Source organism: Neofelis nebulosa, chromosome 4, assembly GCF_028018385.1.
Source record: "Neofelis nebulosa isolate mNeoNeb1 chromosome 4, mNeoNeb1.pri, whole genome shotgun sequence".
NCBI lineage: Eukaryota > Metazoa > Chordata > Mammalia > Carnivora > Felidae > Neofelis > Neofelis nebulosa.
The window spans coordinates 140,239,790-140,266,266 of NC_080785.1; the positions used below are offsets into that span (position 1 = coordinate 140,239,790).

Here is a 26,477-nt window from a genome sequence, read left to right on the forward strand (position 1 = left end):
TGCAAAGGACTTGCTTTGTGAGCGCATGTAATTAACAACAGCCCAGAAGAAATGCTTAGCTGCATGGCATTTTCTAACTCGCAGAATAAGCAGCATCTATTTGAATACCAAAGATAAAAAGTGAAAAAATATTTTCGCTGCTCGGGGTGCCTGGGTGGCTCAGTCGGTTGTTTTGGCTCAGGTCATGGCCTCATGGTTCATGAGTTCAAACCCCAAGTCGGGCTTCACTCTGGCAGCACAAAGCCTGGTTGGGATTCTGTCTCTCCCTTTCTCTCTGCCCTTCCTCTGGTTGTGCTCTTTCTCTCTCAAAATAAGTAAATAAACATTTAAAAAAAAAAAAAAAGCCTTTTTACTATCACAATACATTTTATTATTTAGAGGAACCCTACAGAAAAGCCATATACAAAATCTCAAACTCTCTAGTGTAGAAAGCCCTGGACTTGTGTTTAAGTTCAGATTTTTATTAATAGGAGCAGCTTAAAGATTCCCTATAAACAATGGGGATTTTATTAATCGTAGATGTTATAAAACTGGAGATTCATTCTCTAAGAGCACATTTTGTTTTAACCTCAGAAATAGCACATGATTTCTGAACATGTGGAGAATATATAGTGATTTTTATCTAACTGTAACAGGTTGTACTGGTCCCGGGTGATGGAGCAAGACTCCGTTTCTGAAGCAACAAAGCAGGGCCCCAGTAGTCCATGCCCGTGAGGTCCACATTTCCCTACTTTGCCCACTTCCAATGTCAAATCCCAGGCACAAGAAAGAGAAGGATGATGGCCCCACCTGCAGTGCACCAGCACAGGGCCCATTTCCGGCGTGCGGGCTGCTGAGGACCTCCTCACAAAGGTCAAGACCGGGAGGGCGTACTCAGGAACTCCCATGTCAGGCCACTGTGTGTAGTGATACTGGATCACTACCCTTTCATTTTGACGACCCTTGGGGTTTCCCTTCTGACCCTACGAGAAAGGTGAAAAAAGAAGAGGTCTTTAAGCAGGGGGTAGGCATTCTGGTATAAGGAAATAACGTAAGGATATAGGAAACAGGACCTTCCATTTCATTTGCCTTAACTACTGTTCCTGAACGAGGTACTTTCCTCCTGGTGGCTGTCTCAGGCCACAAATGGAGATACCACCTAGCTGGATGGCAAGTATCAGACCTCTCCGGGGGGAGAGTATGGCTTAAGACTGTACCAGGTACGAACACTCGACACTAGTTTTTTGGATTTAGAACCATCTCAAACACTGTAATTTGCCTACAGGGCCTCCATTTTCTGACTTCCTGCCCCAACTCCAGAAGGCTTTGGTCCTTTGCTTTCATCTGACAGTGGGCCCGGATTCCCATCCTTTCTCCGCTGTCCAGGTTGAACCTTCAGGAACCTAAGTGCTGGTCCTTACTTTACGTTCTTCACCAGCTGTGGGGAAGATCCTAAGTGCCAAATGATGGTCAATCTCCAGAGTCAAAGCAATAATAAATTTATCTGTCACTTTCATAAATGAATTTTTCAGAGTTTTCCTTTAAGTGGCTCAGCTTTTTAAACTACGTTTTGTTTTCATTTTAACTACTTGGATGAAAAATTTCCCCAAATGGGTAACTAGCTGTTATATGTTTTTTTCTTACCACAAATACCTCTCTGAAAAGTTCACTTTTTTTTTTTTTTTTTTTGAATGACTCGGGGTCATTACTCAACGCTGGAGCATGTTAGGTGTTCGGCCCTGTACTACCAAGGCCTGATGACTTTCATTTCTGAAATCCTCTGTTAACTCTCATTTTCCTATTTCTTTCTTACTTTTAGTTACTACTTTTTCCTTTTGCACAAGACACCTAACATTCCCATTTGACTTCCTCCTCCCTCTAAGCTGCTTCCAAAATAAGAATAAGTGGGCGATGCTTAAATACCTGAAGGGTTCCCATGGGCTTTTTACAAATGGGCTTTGTAACAGCTCTATCAGAACACAGATAAATACAATGCTACTTGATTATTATATGCTTCTGCCATTCTGGGAAAAAACTACATGTACAAAGGACTGTTAACCTTGGAGCACAGATAGGTTTCAGAGCCAATGGCATTGTATATAAAAGTTTGAATAAAGGTGAATTCTTCTGGGGGCAGGAAGGCTGGAGTTTTAACACCTTCTCAAAGATGTCCAAGACTAAAAACAACAACAACAAAACACCACATTATACCCATTGCTACAAACAACAGCCGTTCCTAAGTCTCTGTAGAGTGACTGTACATTTTCTTAATGAACATCTACCTAGAGTTCCTAGTAATGTCGCAGTGGTCTAGGAGTCTTGGTGCAACAGCAGCTTTTGAACAAGAGATAACTTGAAAGCATTTTCCACAGGGTGTGAATCTCAGGATGTTAACAGTTACACAGACAAGGGTTGTATTACGGCACTTTAGGAAGCACTAGGCAAAACAAAGTTGAAGAGGTTTCTTCACTAGCACTTTGGTCACTTGCGTGCCCTGTTCATTTCTAACGGAGAATACTTATTACCTAGCATTCATTTTCCATACCTATTAAACAGCAGAATCTGATTTTTGCAAGCATCTTGCAGGGTTAGCATTCCTTGGAGCACACTTTGGGAAATAATGCTTTAAAACTGTCAGAAAATTGCTATTAAAAAGCTCAGTCAACAAGCAGTTGCTGCTATAGTTGCTGGTCACCAAAACCGAAGAGGACCTTTTTAAAAAAAACAAAACAAAACAAAACAAAAAGCGAAGCCTTCACTGGGAGATTACAGCATTTAATCAGGCCAGTTCAATTCTATTATGTGCTTTGCCAGTATCTTTCACAGCATACATTGATGTCAATCAAACGAGTTGTGAAAAAACGTTTTTTAGAAATACTTTTTTAAAGCCAAGTTGGTTATGAGAATTGGCCTTGGTTGTGCCGTTTTTCGTACAAGTTTAAAGAGAGATGCCCTGGCAGCCCACCCGATTCCTTCAGTACCTTCTTCACTTTTGTATTTCTGACTGAAAAACGACGCACAGTGTAGCAGGCGTGTACTTTTGTGCTCTTCAGTGTGACAATAATGTTTCCGTACTCCTCACTATTCTCTGTTGGCCAATACTGATCGCATTTTCGCTGCAAAAAGGAAAAAGTTGTTAACTGCAACTGCAATTTATGCCACGGTTGTACTGTCGATGAAGTGATTTCGTAAGTCTTTAAAACCAGTACTCTGGCCACGTAGTTGACTGAGAAAGGAACGTACGGGCCCAATGGCTTATAGGTAGACATACCTCTGAAGTGGTTAATCGTGGGACAAGTGTGGGCAAGATTCTTTGAGAAATGGGTCTAGTATTCGTGACCATCTTTCAACACACAGTGCCCTTTAAAGAGGGCCAAAGAAAGAAACCTGTATTTGGCCAGTAAGAAATAGGGCTGGCTACATTATAAAGGAGTTTACTTATCATTTAGGAGTCTGGGCTGCATTCAGAGTTGCAAGAGAGTCTTGTAACATTGCAAATTTTCATTTCACAACTTGGGTCACCAAAGGTGAAACGGGGACTCCACAGTCAAAGTGAAGTTGAAGTGACTCTACCTAATGAACTTGAGGCTTAGCCTTTATTCCAGCCTACATTACCATCATGTAATGTAAGCTTATGATCTAATAACTCAAATATTCGTCATCTTAAAAAAAGGTTCTCTCAATGCTAGGGTGTTTCAGCAGTGCTGCTGTCCCCTGCCTGAACTATCGGTAGTTCCCCCACTACAATGGGTTTCCTCCAGCTTCCCTGTGTTCCCTGGGCTTAGAAGGTCCTTCCCTAACTCCTTCTCGTCCCTCACTGTTCACATCTCACCGCAAACAAGAGCTCCTTTACAAAATCTCAGCCCCAGAGGATGTATTCATCCATTATGCAGCATCCCCATTATAACGTTCTGTTCATTCCTACTGCCACATTTAATTCACTCTTGTAAGTGCTGAGCTCTTTCCCACCAGACTACAAGCAAGGTACGGGCAGAGAGGATGCCTTTCATCGCCTTAACTCTTTATACCTGGTCAAGCTCCTACCCTACGGCAGGTACTCCATAAATAGGTTTTGAATGAAGGTACATGATTTAAGATATTAAGCCAAGAGGCTCTTACTCTTCCTTTTTCCACAAGGTTCGTAATCATGATAATGATTCCAGTGTTTTGTTCCCAAATCATCCTCCAGAAATCTTCAAATGTAGACTTTAAAGGTCCCTGGGTGGCGATATAGGCTTTCGCTTTGTTGTAGCCCTTCAAAGATGACACAGCACAAAGTAAGATGCAAGGGTACCACACACCAGTTAATAATTCAAGTGCCTTCCAGATTGAATAGGCTGTGTTTTAGTAAAAGCTCTGTGCAGTATTAAAACACGTTCAACAGTCTCTGTGGCAACTCTTCAATTATCAGAAGCAGGTTTATAAAAACATTTCTGACTTACATCGACATAGTTTGCATTAATGTAGTCGCTGTGCTTAGAGTCTTTTCCTGGTAAAGGTCTTAACTTCACCCTACTGTGATCATCTACAGAGGACAAAAGAAAAAAGAAAAAAAAAAAAGCAAAAACAAAATGTGTAATTCAAAAACTACCAGCATTCTAAAGCAGAGAACAAGGCAAACAGGCAGTGCGGCATCTCCCAGAGTGCCCCCAGAGAACTCTGGCCAGAACAACAAGTAAAACTTCAAAGATACAGCGTTGAAACCCATCTTAAAACACAGGGACATTTCTACCTCATGCTCCGACCTGTGAGTGCCCAAGACATGCAAACTGGAGTCCTTATTAGTTCGTGTAAAATGATTTCAAGTTGTAACCCTCCAAAGTTTCCTTGTCCTGTATTTTAAAACTGAGGCTTTTGACTATCCATTGCCCTCTTTTCCAGTGATACAAATACAGAAAGGCCTATTGTTCTATTAGGTCCAGAACATCAAATATCTATTTTCAGGAGATTCCTCTGCTAAATTCAGAGTCCCTGTCACCCCAACAGAACCTAAGTAACTGAGGGAACCCAGAGCTATTCCTAAAAGTAATCTCATTGCAGCAATCTGGCCAGCAATCAGATTTTAGGAACCACTTAACTTCAGCTTATGAACACAAAACAGGGGAATGGGTTATATGCCTCTTGTTACCTAGCAAAGTATAGCTTGCATTTTTAGGACAGCCAATGAAATGAAGCGAAGGTCGTAATTTTATCTTCCCTAGCTAGGAACAGAATGGGCAAAAGTAAGTTTACATTTCTGGTTATAGTCATAATCATAAAAGGCTATTTCAAAAACAAGTCCAATGAGTGGTTTAGTTAGCCTAGACATTAATGACCTCAGACTATATATCAAGCACTTTTTGAAAGCACTCTCCATCCTTGGAACAGTGAATTGTTTTCAGTTGTTCTGACAGAGGCTGAGAGTACATTTGATAGGCACGGGGGCTGCCTGATAGAAACAAGCTCCAAATGAAAATTTTCCCCCAAGTTATCTGGACACCTACGGCTATGTCCTAGCTCGGTACCACTATATTGTATATTTTTCAGACTGACAAGAACATGTATTCCAAGTTGCAAAATTCATATTTAATCTGAAAGGCAATAGCCTTGGGAAAATAGAGGAGTATAGGAGGGGGTATGGTAGCATCCATATATACCTAAGAGTTGTAACAGCTCTGTGAGAGAAGCCTTTTCCTACATTGTGTTTCTGGCACATTAAGTTTAGCTGTTTCATGACATTTCTGTCCCATTTTTTGCCACGCTAAATTAGCCCTTAATATAGGGGTATACCAAGATGATGGGTATTTATGTGCCCAGAATCTGACAAAATGTCATGAACATCAGAACCCAACTTTCTGAACCTATGGAAATAAAACTGTATCTAATGTGAATTTGTGAAAACGAAACCACAAATGAACTGGTCAAAGTACAACCACATCAAAGCACAGGTGGTAAACTTTCCAGGAAATAGCATGACCCTTGGGCATACCACCCAGAAGCTGCTGTGATTTCCTCCCTCTTTTCTGCCACATACTTGTAGCCAAGAACTGAGGTCACCAGAAGCAAGGACTGTCAAGGTGGAGAGAATGATATGTGTGGACGTACTCAAGACACACATGTGTCTATATCCCTGCCTGACTTTCATGGTTAGAAATAAAGTATATTGATTGACAAATCCTTACAATCTCAGCAAAATGAGCCTTTACTGGGTTGGCCAACAAATACTGTCAAGAGTCCATCCATTCAAAGAAGGGAGAGAAAAGCACAGTTTTATTCTTCTTCCTTGTTGTCCTGTTTACCTCATTCTCCCACATAAGTGAAACCAGTACTCTGATTCAAAAATGACTTGTGGTTCTTTAAAAACTTTATCTAGAGTTAGAAGTGAAACTGTAATAGTAAATGATAAGATCTTGTATATAAAAATTCTAAGGAGTCCACAAAGGAGAACTATTAGGATAAATGAATTCAGCAAAGATTGTGGGATACATGAGCAATATTTTAAAAAGATTATATTTCTATACATGAGCATTGCAAGGTCTCAAAATTAAGTAAACAATCCCATTTGCCATAGCATCAAAAAGAATACTTAAATGAATTTAACAAAAGAAGCACAACAAAAGGAAAACTATAAATGTAAAACACTGAAAAGAGTAAAAGATATAAATACATGGAAAGACATCCCATCTTCATGGATGGAAGACAATGTTAAGATTAATCCACAGATTCAATGCAATCCCTACCAAAATCCCAGCTACACCTTTTGCAGTAATATAAAAGTCGATCCCAAAATTGATATGGAAACACATGGGACCCAGAAAAACTAAAACAATCTTGAAGAAGAACAAAGTTGGAGCATTCACCATTTCCAGATTCAAAATCGACTACAAAGCTATAGTCTGCAATCAAGACAAATTGATACTGGCCTGAGGATAGAGCTATCAATGGAAGAGAAGTGACAGTCTAGAAATAAACTCCTACATTTATGGTCAGCTGATTTTCAATAGGGGCACTAAGACAATTCAATCTGCAAAGCGTGCTAGGACAACCAGCTATCAACATGCGGAAGAATAAACTTGGACCCTGCCTCGTATCATATGTAAAAGTCATTTGGATAAAAGACCTAAATGTAAGAGCTAAAGCCATAGAACGCTTTGATAAAAACACAGGTGTAAATCTTCATGATCTTGGCTTAGGCTGTGGTTTCATACATAGAACACCAGCAAGAAAGTGTAAAGACAATGCACGGAATGGGAGAAAATATCTGTGTACTATTTATCTATACAATGGACTTGTATCCAGGATCAGCTGCAAAAAGACAAGTAATCCTATTTAAAAAATGTGCAAAGGATCTGAAAAGATATTTCCTCAAAGTAGATACACAGGTGGCCAATACATGAAAAGTTGCTCAACATTAGTCATCATTAGGGATTATGTATATATTTTGTAATACATATATATATATATATATATATATATACACACACACACACACACATATATACATATATAATATATATATGTAGCCAGTGTTGATGAGATATGGACAATGGAACTCTCATATATTCCTGGTGGGAATGTAAAATGGTATAGCCACTTTGGAAGATAGTATGGGAGTTCTTCAAAATGTTAAACATAGAGTTACCATATGACCTAGCTATTCTACTCCTAAGTATATATCCAAGAGAATTGAAAATATATGTCTGCACAAATGTTCATAGCAGCATTATTCATAATAGCCAAAAAGTAGAAACAACCCAAGTGTCCATCAAATGACAAATGAATAAACACAATGTGGCATATCCATACCACAGAGTATTTTCCAGCCATGAAAAGGAATGAAGTGCCGATAGAAGCTACGAGATGGATGAATCTTGAAAACGTCATGCTAAGTGGAAGAAACCAGACACAAAAGGCCACAGAGCCTAGGATTCCATTTACATCCAATGCCCGGAATTGGCAAATACACAGAAACAGAAAGTAGGTGTTTTTCTAGGGGTTGGGGGAAAGGAGGAGTTGGGAATGACTGCTAATGGGTATGGGGTTTCTTGCTGGGGTGCTGAAAGTGTTCTAACATTAGTGGTGATGACTGTACAACTGTGAATATACTAAAAACCACCGAAATTCAGTTTATATTTAAATTCCCATTTAAATATGAGTTAACTTTAAATGGGTGAATTTCATATGGTATGTGATTTTTATCTCGCTAAAGCATTATAAAAAGCTTTATCTACAGTAGTGTTCAAATTTAAATGGTTCAATTTAATGCACTATAAAAGCCTATGGAATGTGTTCCTTACCATAGTGTATGTTAGCCATAAACATGCGTGTCCCTGACCTTAATAGCGAAGCATGTATTATCTGCCAGTGACCCAAACCCCACTGTCTATGAGAAGTAGCATTAGGGCCACAGAAGTAGCCTGCACTCCTAGCGTATTCCATAAGGCTCTGTAAGACGGATGTTTGTTTGTGTCCCTAACCACCAGAGTACTCCTGACCTTGGAAATACGGTATAGAGAACTGAGCACATGGGCCACAAGGAATGGTGACTCTATCAGTTGCGGTGTAGACCAACTACCTAGTCTTAGACAACTTTGGCATTCACTTATGTGATTCAATTTTCAGTATTCCTATTTGTATTTAAAACCCTGGCTCTCGCCACTTAAAAGCAATGTCAGGATAGCCACAGGACATTCAAACTTTGGTTCCCAGCATCGGGTGTGCAATCACTTCATGTGAGAACAGTGAGGCAAGGAACATTTTTTTCAATCACCTTACTCACAAGCTGAGATCTGCCGGCTTAAGGAAAGACTCGGGGCAGTCAATGTCCCCACTTCTTCCTAGACACTGTTGAAGATGGGCTAATGAGAGGTTAACTTGCGAGTGTAATTCTCTCTTGGCATCCTGATTCTGATTGCTTGGCTTTAGGCTTCTACCCAGCATGAAGATTTAATTTCCTCACAGCTGAAGATAGTTTCAAGTTTATTACTTACATGCTAAAATGTTGATGTATCTGTTTTTGTGCTTGTTATCTGGATGATTGGAATGTTCTGCAGTGATGTTCATATCAGCCGTACAGCGTTGGACTTCCTAGTGAAAAAAACATCAAGATTTCAAAGATTTTAGATGCACTTTAGATGTCTAGCAAGGGTATAGGAAGAAAAGAACTATATACCCCAAAGCATGAAGTATTTACTCACTCCCTAGGATAGCCGCCATTACCTCCCCAAACTCAGCTTCAGAAATAATTGATGTATTCATAACAAACGTACGAAGGATGTGAAGAAGATAAAAGGATTTCATGTTTTACTAATTCATCAATCATCTACTTCATTCCAAACTGGTGACCTAGGCATGGGGGATTACAAAACACGATCTCTTCTTGAGTATGTCCCAGTCTGATGGGGGAGGAACACACACAAAAGGATAAAGACAGTCCAATGTGATTCACAGAAAAGAGGCCTGAAGATACTGTTGCAGGAGCACGAAGAAAGGCTCCTGGCAGATCATTTACCTCAGTCTTAGAAGATGAACAGCAATTTCCCAGTCAGAGGTACAATCTCCACCATCATTTGCAAAATGCTTACAGGCCACATAGCTTGTTTTATAACTGCCTGAGTGCAAATTGATTATATTCCGTCATGAAGTGACACTATTTATATTAGCCTGGTGACCTGTCCTTATGTGGCTCAAATAGATCCAGATTTGCTGAATTATTTGTGAACTCTTAGTTTCATTTACATTATCCTTCTTTACAAAAGCAACAGTGGAAGAGGCACCTCTTCAGGACCTTAGCCACGTATGGTAAACATCATCCATTAGCCTCCTGCACGATGGCTGTAAAGTCAACATTTTCTACACTGTACGGTTCAAACCCAAGAAAGTACTGGGGCTAACTAATAAGGGAAGTCATTAGCAGTGCACAGCTGTTGCAGAGAGCAGGAGCAAGTGACAGAAAATTATCAGGAGAAATGTTTTACACGTGACAGATGTAACAGAGTTTAGGAGCGTGCAGACTTTTTTTTTTTTTTTTTCCATGAAGGAGATGCACAGCAATTATCGATGTTTTCCATAGCATTTACATGAGGCATAATGAAAACAAGGAACTGGTTGTCTTTTAGACTCACAAAGTACTTCCCAGTGAGGAGTCCTTCTCTTCTTTCCAAGGAGAAACTAACTCACTCTAATCCAAGAATGTAAAGTCTAAAAACAGTGGGGTCATTATCTATTCAAAGAGACCATACTCATGAACTCCTGATTCTTGGCAGATGGACATTCAATTTTTTTTTTTTTTTTAATTGTAGACCTGCCCTGTTGTCCATTAAAAGAAAAAGAAGAAAAAAAAAAAAAAAAAAAAAGCCCAGAGGCACTAATGCCACACGCTTCTCTGGGGAAAGTGTGTTTGTTTCACAGCAGTTCTTACCCTTTCCTTACTCTTCCTAAACGTGATAAACTCCACTATTTTCTATTCTAAAATGGTGTATGACCTGTGGTTTGGCAAATGCTGGTTTAAAGGGACTTCAGGCTTTGGTACTTTTCTCTAAAATGAGAAAAAGTATAGGCCCAAAGTGATGAGTCTGATATCTTAAACATCTACAAACACTTAAGCAGTGCTACCCATACTCAAAGTATTGGGGATACTGGCCGCTTAGAATTGCTCTGAAAGCCTGAGGTCTATTCTTCCATAGTTCCAGGGACAGAATACCTTTGGAGATGGATTTGTATTCTGGAAGACATTAGTTCAATCTATACGGAAATCCCTGAAATAAGTTGACATCCCTGTTTCTGGGTTTTGAAGGTCATACTTTTGGCACGGGCTGGGTTGCTAAAACATCTTGTGATAAGAGATTACAGCATTAATTCACTTTGAGATTCACTCGGTTTATTGCTTTTTGTCTCTCAGCATGTGGATCTGACCACCCTAGTGTGGGCCTCTATTATAATATAATGCAATTGACCACGACTGCTTGGAAGCATCTGTCTGCACTGTTTAAAGCAGTCATTCGATATAGCCAATGAAACTCTCTGTTATCTAAAACCCCTGGTCTGATCCATTGCCTCTATTTCACTTTTCCAATTATGTGAATGACAGAAAACAAAGAATAGTCATAAATAATGTTAAATCTGATTTTATTAGAACCCGAGGGGTGTGCCTAAGGCCTTCTGATTTTGTCTTGTGGATAATAACGCCATCTGTAATTCCTTGCAGAACTGTGTGGCTCATTTAGATGCTGATACTATGATCTGATCCTGGAGTGGCTTTTCCCCATCAGAACTGGAATTCCAAAGTTAATGTGATTTTAATAGGTGTTAAAACCCTTTGAAGAGACACTGGCTGACGGAGTGTGTATAGCAAAGTTACCTATTGGGCACTCTGATATATAGTTTTAAGATTTAAGCTTATTTCCATTTTCCTGTCCATGTAACAGAGTTGAAATTCTCAAAATGAATATTCTGAGTATCGACAGGCACACCACCACAGAAGAAAGCCGAGTAAAAACAAGAGACTTAAAAATAAAGTAAAACTGAAACAAAACGCCCCAAGTTGACATATCCAGAATTCTTGACAGACAGAACAGGGGAAATCTCCTGCTGCCTGGAGTCAGTGATGTGAGAAGCTACTGAAAAGGCACATGGAGACCTACTGCCCTACCATTCTATGGCTCAATTTGAAACTGACAAAATAAAAATACATCTGGAAATCTTCCAGATTATTCAGCTTCACAAAGAAAGCCAAGAAGAACACATTTTGGACCAGGTGCCCAAGTGTGAGACCCAAGTATACAGAACATTCTTGGTGTGGGAGTTCAGACAGCCTACAGTTGTATTAGGGACAGGGGCCACGAAAGGCTGATTAGTTTAGGTCATTGCTACGGTCTGGTGCTTGCCTAGCGTCCGGCACAGAGCTGGCCCTCGTTGGATACCGGTGACATGCCACCTTCCTGCCTCTCAGGCTACAAACAGCTGCCATGCCAAATTTCTTCATGTGCTGCCTGGACTTTGTTATTCTCTTACTCGGAAATCTCCGGATATATCCCGGATTCCTTAGCCAGGCTTTCACGATCCCAGCCTAGATCTGCCACCTTCCACCAGCTCCCTTCTCCTTCCGGACAGTTTTACCTCTGTGCCCTTTGACAAGACCGTAGGATTTCCTGCTCTTTGCTTCACTGCCATCTGCCTTGGCAAGAATGCCTGTCCTGCTCACCCCTGGTCTGAATCCATCTGTCTTTATATACAGTGACTGCCTAACCCTTCCAGAAAAACCACCCATTTTTATCACAGCACCTATTATCCTGCAGCGGATCTATAAAATAAAATTACCTTGTGCACACTATTTGTGAATTGGGCTAATTCCCTCTCTCCTCACCCTTCACAAAAACCTCAACGCAACTATGGTTTTCTTCTTGCTAAGGGTTTAGAAACGTTTTAAAGACCTTTCAGACCTTAAGTGGCATTCTGTCACGGGCTTCTGCCATTTTGCAGGCCGCAGCCTCATGGAGCATCTACCCCTCTATCTGGCGATGCCCTCTTACGTGTCACTGGCAACATCGGAACGCTGCATCTTACATAAAGTGATTGTGGCCACTGATCCCTCGGGTGCATGGGCTCAGGTGGACAAAGCTTTGTTCTCCTGATTTAAGATGAGCAACCCGCCGAAATTTAGCTCAGCTGGAGTTAATTGTAATAGAGGTAATTCCCCCAAAGGATCTTGTCAAGGGGTATCGGACCTCTGGCCTCATCTCTGCACTCAGCCTTTCACCTCGTGATGCTCCTGACCCCTGCCTATTAATTCTGTCGACCCACACAGCCTCAGAGCTCTCTCCGTTTGAAAGATAATGCTAGCACTGCGCCTTTGGAAGCCTCCTGGATTAGGACTGTGGAGGCCGGGGAAGAGTGAGGTTGAAGTCAACGCAGGTAGCCAAGGGAACAGAGGCATCGAACGCCATCCTGAGACAAGGATTGATGTTATTTCCAGTGACTGCAAAATCTGCTAGAGGTATAATGTTGCCAGCTTTTAACAGTCTCCAAAATTTATCTGACAAGGACAAAATGCTTGCTGCATCACCTCTAGACAAAGACTCAAAATTACCGGGGAATCGTTTTTCTCATTCTCCTCCAAGCAGCAAAATTCTGAAAATATGACAGCTATTCGCCATTTTTTTTTTTCATTTCCGTCCAAGATTTTTAAACAAGATGGGGCAAATAGAAATTCTGGTGAAATAATAAAAAAATTCATGGAAGCTTTTCTTCTTCTTTGCCCTCTTCCATCCAGAACTTTGTCAGTATTATTACTTATTTTGCTTTGCCCACCCTGGTCTCCACTGCCACCAGGAGGTGAAACTCCTAGAGGGCAAGGTCTCAAATTTACCTCTGTGCTTTATGTTATGCCCACAGAATAAAAGGTTCTCATGAATAACTGTCAGATGCATTGTTTGCTCTCTTAATAGCCACACATCAATTGTTAAGTGGTATTTATAATTTTCAGGTTAGTTCTTTGACTAACTTTAGGCCTCTATTCAGATGCTGTATAAAATTTTCTAAGTCAGATTCTCAGCTATCTGGTAGGCTCTGGACCATAAAGACCATGTAATGGGCTCCCAGTATTTTTAATGGGGGGGATTCCTTATTTTGGTGGTTTCCTCTCCTGCCTTCCCCCGCGCCCCCCCCCCTTTTTTTTTTCTGCCAGGACAATTGTTGGCTTATCAGCTGCATGATCAGTTTTAGACAGTCACTGGTAGTCTTGATTTTTTCTCCTTCTGACTCCAGGTCACCATAGGATACTACTTAATGAGAGTCTGGAGAGCATTGAGGTAAAACATGTGGGCTTGAGTCACATATCCTGGTCCTATAACTTCTGCCATTTCACATCTGAGCCACTCAAAGCCTCAGTTTTCCTATGGGTAAAGTGTCCTCATTTGTAAAATGGGCAGTTCTGAGAAACGAGTGAAATAATCCAAGTGCAGTGCTAAGAAAATGCCGGCCACCGTTATTCCACTTAAAAAGATGTGGAAATCTGGGGTTGACTTTTTTAGTCTCCTATCATAATGAGGGTGCTGTTTTGGCTTTTTAAAAAGATTTATTTTTAATGTTTACTCATCTTTGAGAGAGACAGAAAGACAGAGCATGAGTGGGGGAGGGGCGGAGAGAGAGGGAGACACAGAACCTGAAGCAGGCTCCAGGCTCCGAGCTGTCAGCACAGACCCGATGCAGGGCCTGAACTCATGAACTGTGAGATCATGACCTGAGCCGAAGTCAAGGCTTAACTGACTGAGCCGCCCAGGTGCCCCAGGATTTTTTTTTTTTTTTTTTTTTTTTAAGTAATCTCTACACCCATTGTGCGGCTCAAACCTACGAGATCAAGAGTCATATACTCTCCACTGACAGAGCCAGCCAGGTGCCCCAGTTTTTTGTTTTTTTTTTTTAATTGCACAAAATCTCTTTTCCTGACCTTCTTTTACAGTCTTTTACTCTCTCATTTGTAAAACAGCCTTAATAATTTCTTAAATAGCCTGTTACCAGTTGTCCCTTTTAGCAGAGCAGCCAAAAAGGACTACCACTGTTCTAAAATAGTTCAAAATCTCCCTCAATTAGAAGAGGACGGTAGATTAACAAGTTTTCCTGTCTCATTCCTCCCATTATGTCGCTGCCTTATTGTTCTTTTCAGAAGAAAGGATAATCTTCCTATTCTGAATAGCCCTGATTTTAAACCATTCGAACCAGGAGGGATTGTGAAGGGACAAGGGCAGAACAATGCCTCCCCTGTCCCTGCCCTTTTGGGCCCCTCCCTTAACTACCAGCTAATAAGATTTAAGCTATAAAGTTCAATACAGGAGACAAAAGCTTCCAGCCAGAGTGGATTTTTTTGTTTTGTTTTGTTTTAGGACAGAAACAGGGTGCAGATGCCGAGAATTTGTTAACAGGCTTGACTGTGATGCAGCAAAGCCCATTTTAAGTCCGATCAAGTTTATAGAGGTGTAGCTGATTATTTTGAATAATTAAATGGTGTCAAAACCAGCTGGGATGAATAGCACTGGGGGTCTCAAATCATAAATAATTGAGACACCGGAGTTGCATTTGGTCATCCTGATCAAATTCTGTTCTCCAGAGGATAAATGTTTGTCCTGAATACCATCAACATTGTTAAATGCCTCAATATTCTTGCTCAGTCATCCAGCCAACAGTCAATTGAACTAAATCACTTCAACAGCACACACATTTGCTGTCCTCATGAATACAAAATGTTTGACTTTAAACCATGTTCTCTGGAGTTGAATAGGCACCTTTTTTGGTAAGCATCTGACAGCCGCATTAAATACTCGACATGTTTTTGTTTGTTCCATGATACACAGGACTTTGACGAATAAATCAGAGGGTCCCTTCTCTCTACTACCTTTGCTTCGGTTTTGCTCAGAAAAACACAACACAACAGAACAAAAAAAACCAAGAGAAATAGTTGTCGGTGTAACTGCCTTTATGATGGCCTCTGGGGACTCCAGCCTTGCACGGAGACAGGGGCTTTGGATACTGTGTTTATTTCTCATTGTGCGTCCTTTCCATCACATCATTTAATCCCCATCACCCATTTTGGGAAAAGAGACGGGCCGTAAAGCATCATCATCATCGTTTCCATTTTAAAGGAAGAATGAGACAGAGAAAGGAACCGACTCACCCACAAAGCTAGAAGACAGCTGAGCTGCCACGAAAACTTGGCCCCCTTGGCACAACTCTTGCTGCCAGAGATGTGCCTTAGTTAAGCGCCTCGGTGAAGAAAAGGGCAGTCTGTTTAATAGCTCCTCATTGACGCCCTGTCACTGCTGAACTGGCACGGAACCCGGAGCTGGCAGGGCGGTGCGTGCCGCGCTCTACCTTGCTCCCCGCACAACAGTTCTTAAAATCCCAAGGGCCGCGTTAACCCGTGTCTTCTCTCCAAGGAGTGACAGTCGCGAGAACGACAACCATCAACCTTCGCACGGGCTTCACGGTTCACCCGGCGCTTTCACAGATGTTCAGCATTCACCTCTTCCCACCGTGGGGCTGTCCGTGACGCGAGCGCCACTGTTAAAAGCGAGGGACCCAGGGAATCGGAGAGGAAGTGACTGGCCCAAGGATGAGGAAGCACCCTACCTACCGTGCACTCGGCCCCCTCAACACCTCACGCACCCAGAGACACGAACCCTACCCTCGGCGTGAGGACTACTGGCCCGCTCAGGATTAAGATGAAGACAGGACCGGGGGGCGCTTGCCTCCTCTCTACCCCCGAGTCCGCTCTTCGGTAGAAACGCACGTTCAGGACATGGGTGACCAACTCCCTCTCGCCTAATGTTTACTGGGATGAGAGTGCGTGTCACAGTTGTAAGCGTGACGCAGAAAAGCAGCAGCAGCAGCAGCAGAAAACCAGTCTCCACTTTTCCCACTATTGTTTTGTTATGCCAGAATGAACTCAGCTCGAGTTTCTAACAAGCCTCATACAGTAAGGGTTGGGTCTCCGGAAGTTACTTTTCAGTCTCGAAACCTACCTCAAAATCCTCGGAGAACCCATGCTGGTTATTAGAATACAGCTCACCGATGTGTTTAACAAACTGTTTGACAGGAATGGCTTCCATGTCATCTGTGGGGATAAAATGATATTCAGAGTCACACAGAATACACTTCAATAAAACAAGTAACACGGACAAGGGATTATTAAAGACAAACATTTGACTTTTGCAAAGAGTGCTGTAATTCGGTCACCTGAAGTAGAGGTCCTCAAGAAGAGTCTCGGGATGTATTTTACATTTCTATCTCATTATGGTTTTGAATGTTGAGAAGCAAGGTTAAATACAGGTTTGTTTCCTTTTCAAGTACGTAGGGAATTACTTTTTTTTTTTTTTTTTTAATGTTTAAGGCAATTTACATAGTTAAATGACCACATCATACTCTCAACTGAAAGTCTGAACCTACCTAAGGTACCTCATTTGTCAAGAAATTTTATCACAACCTAAGATTTCTCAAAAATTGCTCTGCAGTGGGGTCCAGCTTGAACTTGGAGCATCTCTCAAGTCGAAGCAATCTTTATACACAATTACAGATCGATGCCATTGTACCAGCTGGCTTCGGGTACAATGCCATCTATGTTTAAATGTTCAAAATTTGAGTTCAAGACAGCTGTGTCTACACGATGCCAAATAATCAGTTTGACTGAATTAACTGGATTTTTTGGGTGTTGACAGACTAGGTAGAGATTCAGGAAGACTCCACTTTCCAATTTATTGCAACGTTGTCACTTCAGAGGGACGCTTTCGGCTATATGAGCCCAAAGTGTGTTTTAAGCTGCTTTGTCCAGATCCAGCCTGATACTTGAGTACTGGCCGTAAAACTGCCACACCCCACTAACTGGAGCTCCCCAACCTCCTTCCCTCGACCCTCCCCCGCAAATATTTCCTTTTAAAAATACTCTGCTGAATTTGAGATAAACAACAGACATGACATTTACTTTATTCAGAGTGAAAGATCTTTGGCAAACGCACAAACATCTAAACTGCCACAGATGCTTTTCTTAGCAAAGGGTATGAAGATCTGTATGTGTAAATGAGGTCCTACTTTGGCAAGAATGTTATAGATCCAGGCCTGACAATCTGATTTCTCTTCATCTGGTGACAGTTAACATTGACTATGTCATTCCTTCTCTACTTTCTTTCGAGAGAGCAAAGCTCCAGGGTGGCTTTTTGCATCTATTGACATTTTCAAACTTGAATCATTCTTAAGTGGAAAATAGCATCTCTTATACTTTGTTTAAGGAAGGTGACTTATATGTTCATAATCCAAATTGCTTCGCATAGAAACGTTATTTATCAAATAGGTGGTGCTCTGTAAGCACAAATTCTTTCTGTGTGAACAATTAAAGACCTAATCATTTTAATAGGCCACCTTATGAAAAAAATTGCCAAGTTATTTACAAATATTTCAGGATTGAAGATGTTCATGAATATGCAATCATTTTGCACGCCCAAGAAATCTATAGCTCCCATAATGATGTAACCAGCATTAACAAAGTAAGCAGAGCCAAAACGTTTCTCCAGAATATCGAGCAGAATGCACAGTTCAAGAAAAATTTCCAAAATTATCTGACTGACTTCCCTTCAAATGTTTAGGAGTAAGCAAATTCTACAATTAAGATCAAGTGGCAGAGAAATTAAGCTGAGGCTGAAGGGTTAATATGTACAAAACTGGAGTCTCAAGAAGATTAATCCAAAGACACTCACCTTTGGAAAAGGGGCAAAATGAGCGACATGAGATACAACGTAACCCTGCGAACACTATAGAATGCAGCCTTCCACTTTATTTAGAAACCCAAAGACACCCCTTTCCGAGGGGGACATCATTAACAGCACAATAGGCTGAGGGCAACATTTATCCCATGATAGCTTAGAATTTTAGAATTCCAATAAATTTACGGGGCACAGGGACTGTAGTTTAAAGAAAGAAAAAACAACAGGTCAGCTTTAGAGCTATTTTACTCTGCAGAGTCAAAAAACAAAAAAGGGCAAAACCCACGGCATTTCAAAGGCCAAAGCCCACCTCAAGTCATTAAAAAAAAAAAAAATGCTTTTAGGGTAACTATCATTTTTTTTTTCTTTTCTGCCAATTGCTCAGGTATAGTATTCAAGCTAATGCCATACGTGCTCAGACATCAGTCTGCCTGCTATCCCCCGTGGCTAGATGCAGGAGAAATCCAGCAGAGCTCAGTATGATAATCATGGAAATATATGACTCACTAGTGTCTCCAATTAGCTTCTTCATCCAAGGAAGTGTAACCACACCCCTCTGCATTTCCAGGCACCACCAGTAACGTCATGAAACCACCAACAGGCACGCGCGTGCACACACACACCCACACACACACACACGCTCAGCACTGACCACCACCAGCTACCCAGGTAACATGGTATTTGTCTTTCAATCAAGATAAATGAAGCTGAAGGGTCATACATCTTTTTTTGTCAATATTACGGTGAATACACGGCTATGACTAATTCAAAGTCCTAATAGTTTTCCTCTTAAATTTCTCTCAGCAAGAACCAGGTAATTAGAAAATTACCGTAACTAGCAGAAGGCCAAGCAATTAGGACAGCAGCATAGACCTGATCTCAGCTTTTATCTGGAAAAACCCTGTGTTGTTAGAGGTCATCCATATGAAAGATGCTTTTTCACCTAAGTATGTTCCGTTGCTGAACGCAGAGGACATTAGCAGCACTAACTATGGACGAGGCACTTTTCTATGCCCTTTAGGTGCATTAACATGTACTCAAGTCCTCTCAACAACCCTGGGAGATAGAGGCTATTTTCCTACCCATCTCACAGTTGGGAAAATAAGCTCAGAAAGATTAACTAAAAGCTGGACCATGGCAGGGGAAGCGGGTCGCGGATCCAAGGTCAAGAGAGAATGGCTGCTGTCTGTGTATATGGTCCGAGTGAATGGGAAACCACTGGAGGAGGCATTTCCTGAGCACCCAGGACTCAGCCGGACATTAGGGAGATGGTCTCTGCCCAAGGGCACATTTGTGTTGGAGAAGCAATGAACGTAAGCAGGTGAGGGCAAGAACAGCATGTAATTACATGGTGAAGACTCCAAGTGCCATAAAAGGGAGGGGGGTTTGATGACTCAGGCAAAAATAAATGTTACCGATGTAGTGCTGATAAAGAAAATAAAACTATGAGCTGGCATTAAAGGGAAGAGGTTTGACCTCCAGGTTAGATGGGAGATTGTTAGGATATATAATGAAACGGTCTCAAGATAGAGTGGGTATAATGAGAACAGAATCACCATTTATTAAGCCCTAGACTGGTTACCAGGGACTGTGCTAAATGCTTTTGGTACATTTACCTTTACCAGAACTACGTGAAGGGGGCATTTTTATCCTCGCGTTACACAGGAGGTAACATGGAGCAACATGTCCAAAGCGACTGATAACTCAGTAGGCAGAGCTGAGATCTGAACCCTGGTGTACTGAATGCAAAGCTCTTTCTCCTATGTGCTGTGATACATAACTTGTCTACATTCTCCAATTTCAAGGAAGAACAAGGAGTTAAACCGAGTATCTTGGTTTAATTAGAGTCCCTTGGATAAAATGTTGTGTTTAAATTTTGTGCCAGCGTTTTTTGTTTCAAGTTTTTAAGTTCCAGTTAGTTAACATATAGGGTAATATTGGTCTCAGGAGGAGAGTTTAGTGATTCATCACTCACCTGTAACACGCAAGTGCCCTCCTTAATATCCATCATACACCTAGCTCAGGCCTTGCCCACCTCCCTCCATCAACCTTCGGTTTGTTCTCTATAGTTAAAAGTCTGTTGGGGCACCTGGGTGGCTTAGTTGGTTAAGCATCTGACTCTTGATTTTGGCTCAGGTTCTCATGGTTCGTGAGATCAAGCCCCGTGTGGACTTTGGCCTGACGGCAAAGAGCCTGCTTGGGATTCTCCCTCTCTCTCCCTCTCTCCAAAGAAATAAACTTAAAAAAAAAAGTCTCTTGTGGTTTGCTTCCCTTTTTTCCCCTTCTCCTATTTACTTATAGAATTTTCATATAGCGAAGATTTAAATTCAGCAAAAATGAGAGTACTGCTTTTATCATTAAATCATCCTGTTATAAAGTGCTTGGTATAGTCAGCTGAGAATCAGCACCTTAAGGGTGAGATTGTTATTCGATATTACTATTTATACTTTGTTCCAAGATTTTGGCCTTTGGTGGCTGGAATTAAACTTCATGTACAAGAGACCTTTTATTTTGGGCAGTCCACAACAAAACATCCTCATGTACCACTTCTGAGGAAGCCTGGAATTAGTCTCCGGTTTGTAGGTACCCAAAGCAGAGCGTCGGAAGACTCAAGATTGTTGACCTTGAATACAACACTGTAAGGAACAAAGAACACACGGAACACAGAGCGAGGCTATTTCCAAATCTAGTTAATGTCTCTGTTGTACTTGCACATTTGGAGCCATTAGTGGGAAATCACCCATACATTGGTGTATGGTTCTAAGCTACTTTCATCATCTTAGTTTGCCTTCTCTTATTCTTCAGGAGTAACAGATAAACAAAAAGGGAAAAACTTCACTTTCTTGTCTGTCTTCGCACAAGGAAATAAATAAACATTTTGAAAAAAGAAAGAAAGTCCGTAGCCAAGGCTGTTCTTGAACTGAACATCAGCCACAGGGAGGTGCTGCAGACAGGGCTCAGGCAGCTCTGTGGCAGGGTATTTAGCCTGTAACTCAGTAAGACTGTGTAGCGTCCTTCTTCTCGGTTACTGATGACGGAAAGCCTTCTGCGTGTATCAGGCACCTCGGGGAAATGGTGGCCAGAGCAAGATGGCCTGGTGGTGGGACTTCAAACTCTCTGCGGTTCTTTTTCCTAGTCTGTGAAATGCGAATAACTACCTAATTCATAGTGTTACAAAAAGCAGATGAGTGCTTGGCATTTTCTAAATGCTTCGTAACTCATTTATTGTCGGGTTCTAATTGCTTTATATGCACAGCCCTATGATTTCGGGAGGTGATTACCCATTTTATAGACAGGCAAACTGACTACAAGAGACCAAAGAGCTTGGCCAATGGCCACTGTTCATTATCAACTGGTGGGGCCCAGGCCAACTCCAAAGTCTCATCTCTTCTACCTTATTTCACGTCTCTCGACCTTCAATTGAATGTACACGGTTAGAGGGCAGAAAACCACAATAATGCATTTTAAAGAAACTTTGACTTATAACGAATGAAATGATACACTTTGGCTTGAAGAGTAAGCTTCCGTAAACCTGGAGAATTCATACTAATATTCTGGTCACCGTGATGATGTCAGGTAAAAAAAAAAAAAAAAAAAAAGTGTTATAATGTTTACCTTCCTGCCAAGATGCTTAGTGCTGGGGTCAACTGGCTTAACGTCTACTTTAGAAAATACCGTACTGGCAGGGTGTGGGTACATACAGAATTACAATGAACATTCCAGAGGGCCTTAAGTCACCTACTCTGCCACCAATCTCTGTGAAGTTTGTTTAATCCCTTCAAGTTCCTGCAACCCTATGACAAATCCCAACCCAATCTGTCCTCTGGCAAATTTATAAGAAGAACCTATAAAGCCCCAGCAGAGTCACTGGATCAAGTCACTCCTGCTTAGACCTTACCCCTGGTCCCCCAAGTCCCACAACAGGATTGTCAACCACCTCTCTAGCGGACAGTCCCGGATTTCAGGAACAACTCAGTCCCTTCTTGTGTCTGTGCTCTCAGTTCCCAGAAGCCAAGTTCAGGTCTCTGTCTGCACTTGGTAATACCTCTGTGTCCACTTAGGAAGATAAAGCAAACATGAAATAAAAGAACATTACCACAATTTTAGTTTCCGAGTTAGGGCACAACAAATAGATTGTCTAAATCAGACTCTTTGGATGCAAGGAGTGTTGCAGAGATTGGAACATTTTATTTCCTGCCATAAAAAGAAATCTCTTTTCATTTATGACACAATGAAGTCAATAAAGAAAAGGCTTCATTATAGTCAAAAGACCAATGAATCTCCTTTGGAGATAATCTCTGTATAAATAAAATATGCCAACAAGGTTGGTTTAATCCCAAGGGTTTTAAACTGCATGTTTAAAATCCCTTTATATGCTGGCACCCTGCTGTAGCAAGTGACCTTCAAATTATTAAGATGTATTTTAACTGCTGGAAAGGCATGAATCATTTCTGGATTTCCAAGCTACTGGTTAGCAGCAACATTTTGTTTTCTAATGCTCTTATTAGCAAGTTGGATGTTCTAATTTCCAGAAAAAAAGCATTTCTAAGGACATTTGTGCTTGACAATATGCAGATTTGGAAAAGCCCTTACAACATTCTCTCTAATCAGGTTAACTTAATGAACTAAGTTTTGATTTTAAAAAGCTATAATGTAAAGAAAGTCTAAAAGAATAATGCAATACAGTGGAAATAGTTTACAGATGACGTATGTACGTAACACTTCAATAGCTGCAATGAAAATATTATTGAAGTTTGTCATTTAAAAGGAGTATCTCAAGATTGGAAATTCTAGATTTTTAAAAGTAGTTGCAGAGGTTAAGGATAATATGGATCTTAATGGAAATGTGTGACCACTTTAGTATCTTAAAAATGTCTTAGAAGTAACTACCTGAGAAAGCATTTTGAGAGGACGGACGGCTAAGTTACTGCATTCTATTATGCTTAACTCTCCGAGGGTGACAATGGAGAACCGTTCGATTTTGAAAAACAATTAGTGAAAAAAAAATTGAGTCAAAGCTTCCCCCTTTTTTAAAAGTTTATTTTTGAAAGAGAGAGAGAGAGAGAGAGAGAGAGAACGAGTGCATGCCAGAGCAAGCATGAGTGGGGGAGGGGCAGAGAGAGAGAGGAGACAGAGAATCCCAAGCAGTCTCTGAGCTACCAGTGCAGAGCCCAATGTGGGGTTTGAACTCATGAACAGTGAGATCATGACCTGAGCCAAAATCAAGAGTTGGACGGACACTCAACTGACTGAGCTACCCAGGCACCCCAAGAGTCAACGTCCCTTTCATTCTGCACAAGAGTTCAGCCTACCTAGAAAACCAACCAACTGGCCAACAATCCAAACACTTTTCCCAAATATCATATATGGAATAGGCACTATAATTCCAAATTTTCCTGATGAAAGAATTGATGACACTTCTGTAGTGACTGGAACATAACTTCAAAAACACTTCTGGGGCACATGGGTGGTTCAGTTGGTTAAGCGACCGACTCTTGATCTTGGCTCAGATCATGATCGTGGTTCATGGGGTCGAGCCCTGAGTTGGGCTCTGTGCTGTTAGCATGGAGCCTGCTTAGGATTCTCTCTTTCCCTCTCTCTCTGCCTCTCCCCTGCTCTCTTTCTCCTAAAATAAATACACTTAAAAAAAAAACAAAAACACTTCCTTAATTTCTTTCATGTTGGATAAATACTCTTGAATTAGAGGAGTTTTTGTTGTTTTTTATTAATGTTTTAAAAAAAAATTTTTTTAATGTTTTTACTTATTTTTGAGACAGAGAGAGACAGAGCATGAGCAGGGGAGAGGCAGAGAGAGAGGGAGACACAGAATCGGAAGCAGGCTCCAGGCTCCGAGCTGTCAGTACAGAGCCTGATGCAGGAGTCGAACTCACAGACCATGAGATCATGACCTGCGCTGAAGTCAGACGCTCAACCGACTGAGCCACCCAGGCGCCGTTTTTTATTAATGTTTGAGAGAGAGAGCAAGTGCGCGCTTGTGCATGTGGGAGAAGGGCAGAGAGAGGGAGAGATTGCCAAGCAGGGTCTGTGCTCAGTACAGAGCCTGACATGTGGCTCAATCTCACAAACTGTGAGATCATGACCTGAGCTGAAATTAAGAGTCACATACTTAACCGATTAGGCCACCCAGGCGCCCTTAGAGGAGTGCTTTCTAATGCTAACCCACCTTAGCCGCCATATTCACATTCTGTAGCATTTCCACGTTGTACAGAAGTCCAGGGGAGATCAGGAAAAAATGCCTTCATCCTTACGAGACTATCTTTGCTATGTTAAATCAGAAGAACACACTGAAGATTTTAAACTCCTAAAATTTCAATAAGATGAGTACAATAACTTTAAATCTTCAAAAAGGCCTATAAATGGCTATCTCCCAGGGATGATTATCAATTAGCAAAGCTTTCCTTAACCATTTGCCTATTTTGTAATACTTCTCACAAAGTTAGTGTAACTTAGTGATCCCACTTATGCTTTGGGATTTAAAGGCCAGGACTCTTTGTTTATGAATTTTAACCACAGCAGATTCATCCAAAAGTTTGAATCTATTTGTGAATTTCTACCCAAGTCATTAAAACACACAGGCCTCTTTTTGCACAGGGAGTGGAGGTATCGGTGGGTGGAGCGTCTTTTTCGTAGGAAGAAAATAGAAATGACTACAGGACAAAAGTTCAGATAAGTTTTTGATATGGAAGAAACTTCAGCAAAATAATGAAACTGTTCAGGGAGATGAAGGAGAACTTAATGGAGAAGCAAATGGTGAGTGCTGGTGAAAGAAGATAAGGATCAAGAGCTCAGAAAAACTACAGTGAATATTTGAAAAGGCCTTGATTTCATGAAGCAACAACCAAATGAGGAGCCTGAAGTCTTGAGAGATCAGAACTGTCAGAAGAACATGCCAACAGGCCAACGGGGGCGGAGCCTTTTCTAGGCATCTGTCCTTTGAAGCCACACAGCAGATTCCAATGCTAACTCCAATGCATTCCAATGCTAACTCTGTGTAACCTTGAGCGAATTAACAGTGTCTCTGAGCCTCAGTTTCCTCATCTCTAAGGGAAGGATATCAATGGCACTGGTCTCTCTAGGATTGCAGTGAAAATAAACCATGTCATCAGTAAATGCTCAATACACGTTACATGATGATGATTTAAAAAAAATTTTTTTTAAAGTTTATTCATTTTTTTGAGAAACAGAGAGACAGAACATGAGCGGGGGAGGGGCAGAGAGAGAGAGGGAGACACAGAATTCGAAGCAGGCTCCAGGCTCTGAGATGTCAGCACAGTGCCGGATGCGGCACTGACCATGAGATCATGACCTGAGCTGAAGTCAGGACGCTTAACTGACTGAGCCACCCAGGCGCCCCATGTGATGGTGGTTTCTTAAAAAGGTTCAATGTAAAGGAAGTTCTAGGAGCATACCTCATTCCATAGTCTACAGTGCTGACCCACAAGTTTTATTTTGTAACAGTTTTGGTGCCTGACGACTTTTCAATCGTACCCTGTGGCATACGTTTTTAACCAGTATAATGGCTCAGTTTACTATAGTGTTTGCCTGGAAATAAATAAGTAAACAAATAAATAAATTTAAGTTTATTTATTTTGAGAGAGAATGTGAGTGGGAGAGGGGCAGAGAGAGAAAGGGGAGGGAGCGAGAGAGAGAGAGAGAGAGAGAGAGAGAGAGAGAGAGAGAGAATCCCAAGCAGGCTCCATGCTGTCAGCCCTCAGGCCAACAAGGGCTCGATCTTATGAACCATGAGATGATGACCTGAGCTGAAATGAAGAGTTGATCGCTGAACCTACTGAGCTACCCAGGTGCCCCTGGAAATACTGGAAAAACCAGTACCTGGAAAATATCTGAAAAACTCATTTTTTAAATAATCAGTTATAGGACATAAGGAGTTCAGGTGATCAAGTTCATAAATCAGAGGGCCAGTAGTCCTGTTATTAGGTTTTGAACAAGAAGAAAATCTAACAGGTCTACTGGGGGAGAACAAACATTCCATATGAGTTCTATAAATACCCTACTATTTTTGGAAATATGAACGATGAGATAATTCCTAGGGTAAATCATTCGGAATGACCCCATGGGGGTCTCCACTAGGGAAAAGTTGGGTTGAAAGTTTCATCAGAGTGAAAAGAACTCATGAATTTGTTAAAAACTGCGTTTTTCTTACACTGAATTTCTTACGCAGGACACAGTTGTATGCTAATAACCAGAAGAAACCATAAGAATAAACAGAATAATGGATTGTTAACGTGCATC

General features: G+C 41.2%; 1 protein-coding gene across 4 annotated transcripts in view; it reads right to left on the minus strand.

Annotated features, from left to right (window-relative positions):
- PTPRG (protein tyrosine phosphatase receptor type G) overlaps positions 1 to 26,477 on the minus strand; it is a 718,534-nt gene that overhangs the window by 28,506 nt on the left and 663,551 nt on the right. For all 4 annotated transcript variants that reach the window (XM_058726333.1, XM_058726331.1, XM_058726330.1 and 1 more), the window contains 6 exons: positions 16,473 to 16,564; positions 8,949 to 9,045; positions 4,422 to 4,504; positions 4,099 to 4,233; positions 2,961 to 3,095; positions 790 to 962 (listed from right to left, as the gene is read on the minus strand). In XM_058726333.1, coding sequence (XP_058582316.1) covers positions 790 to 962; positions 2,961 to 3,095; positions 4,099 to 4,233; positions 4,422 to 4,504; positions 8,949 to 9,045; positions 16,473 to 16,564 — 715 coding nt within the window. The remainder of the gene's footprint in view (positions 1 to 789; positions 963 to 2,960; positions 3,096 to 4,098; positions 4,234 to 4,421; positions 4,505 to 8,948; positions 9,046 to 16,472; positions 16,565 to 26,477) is intronic.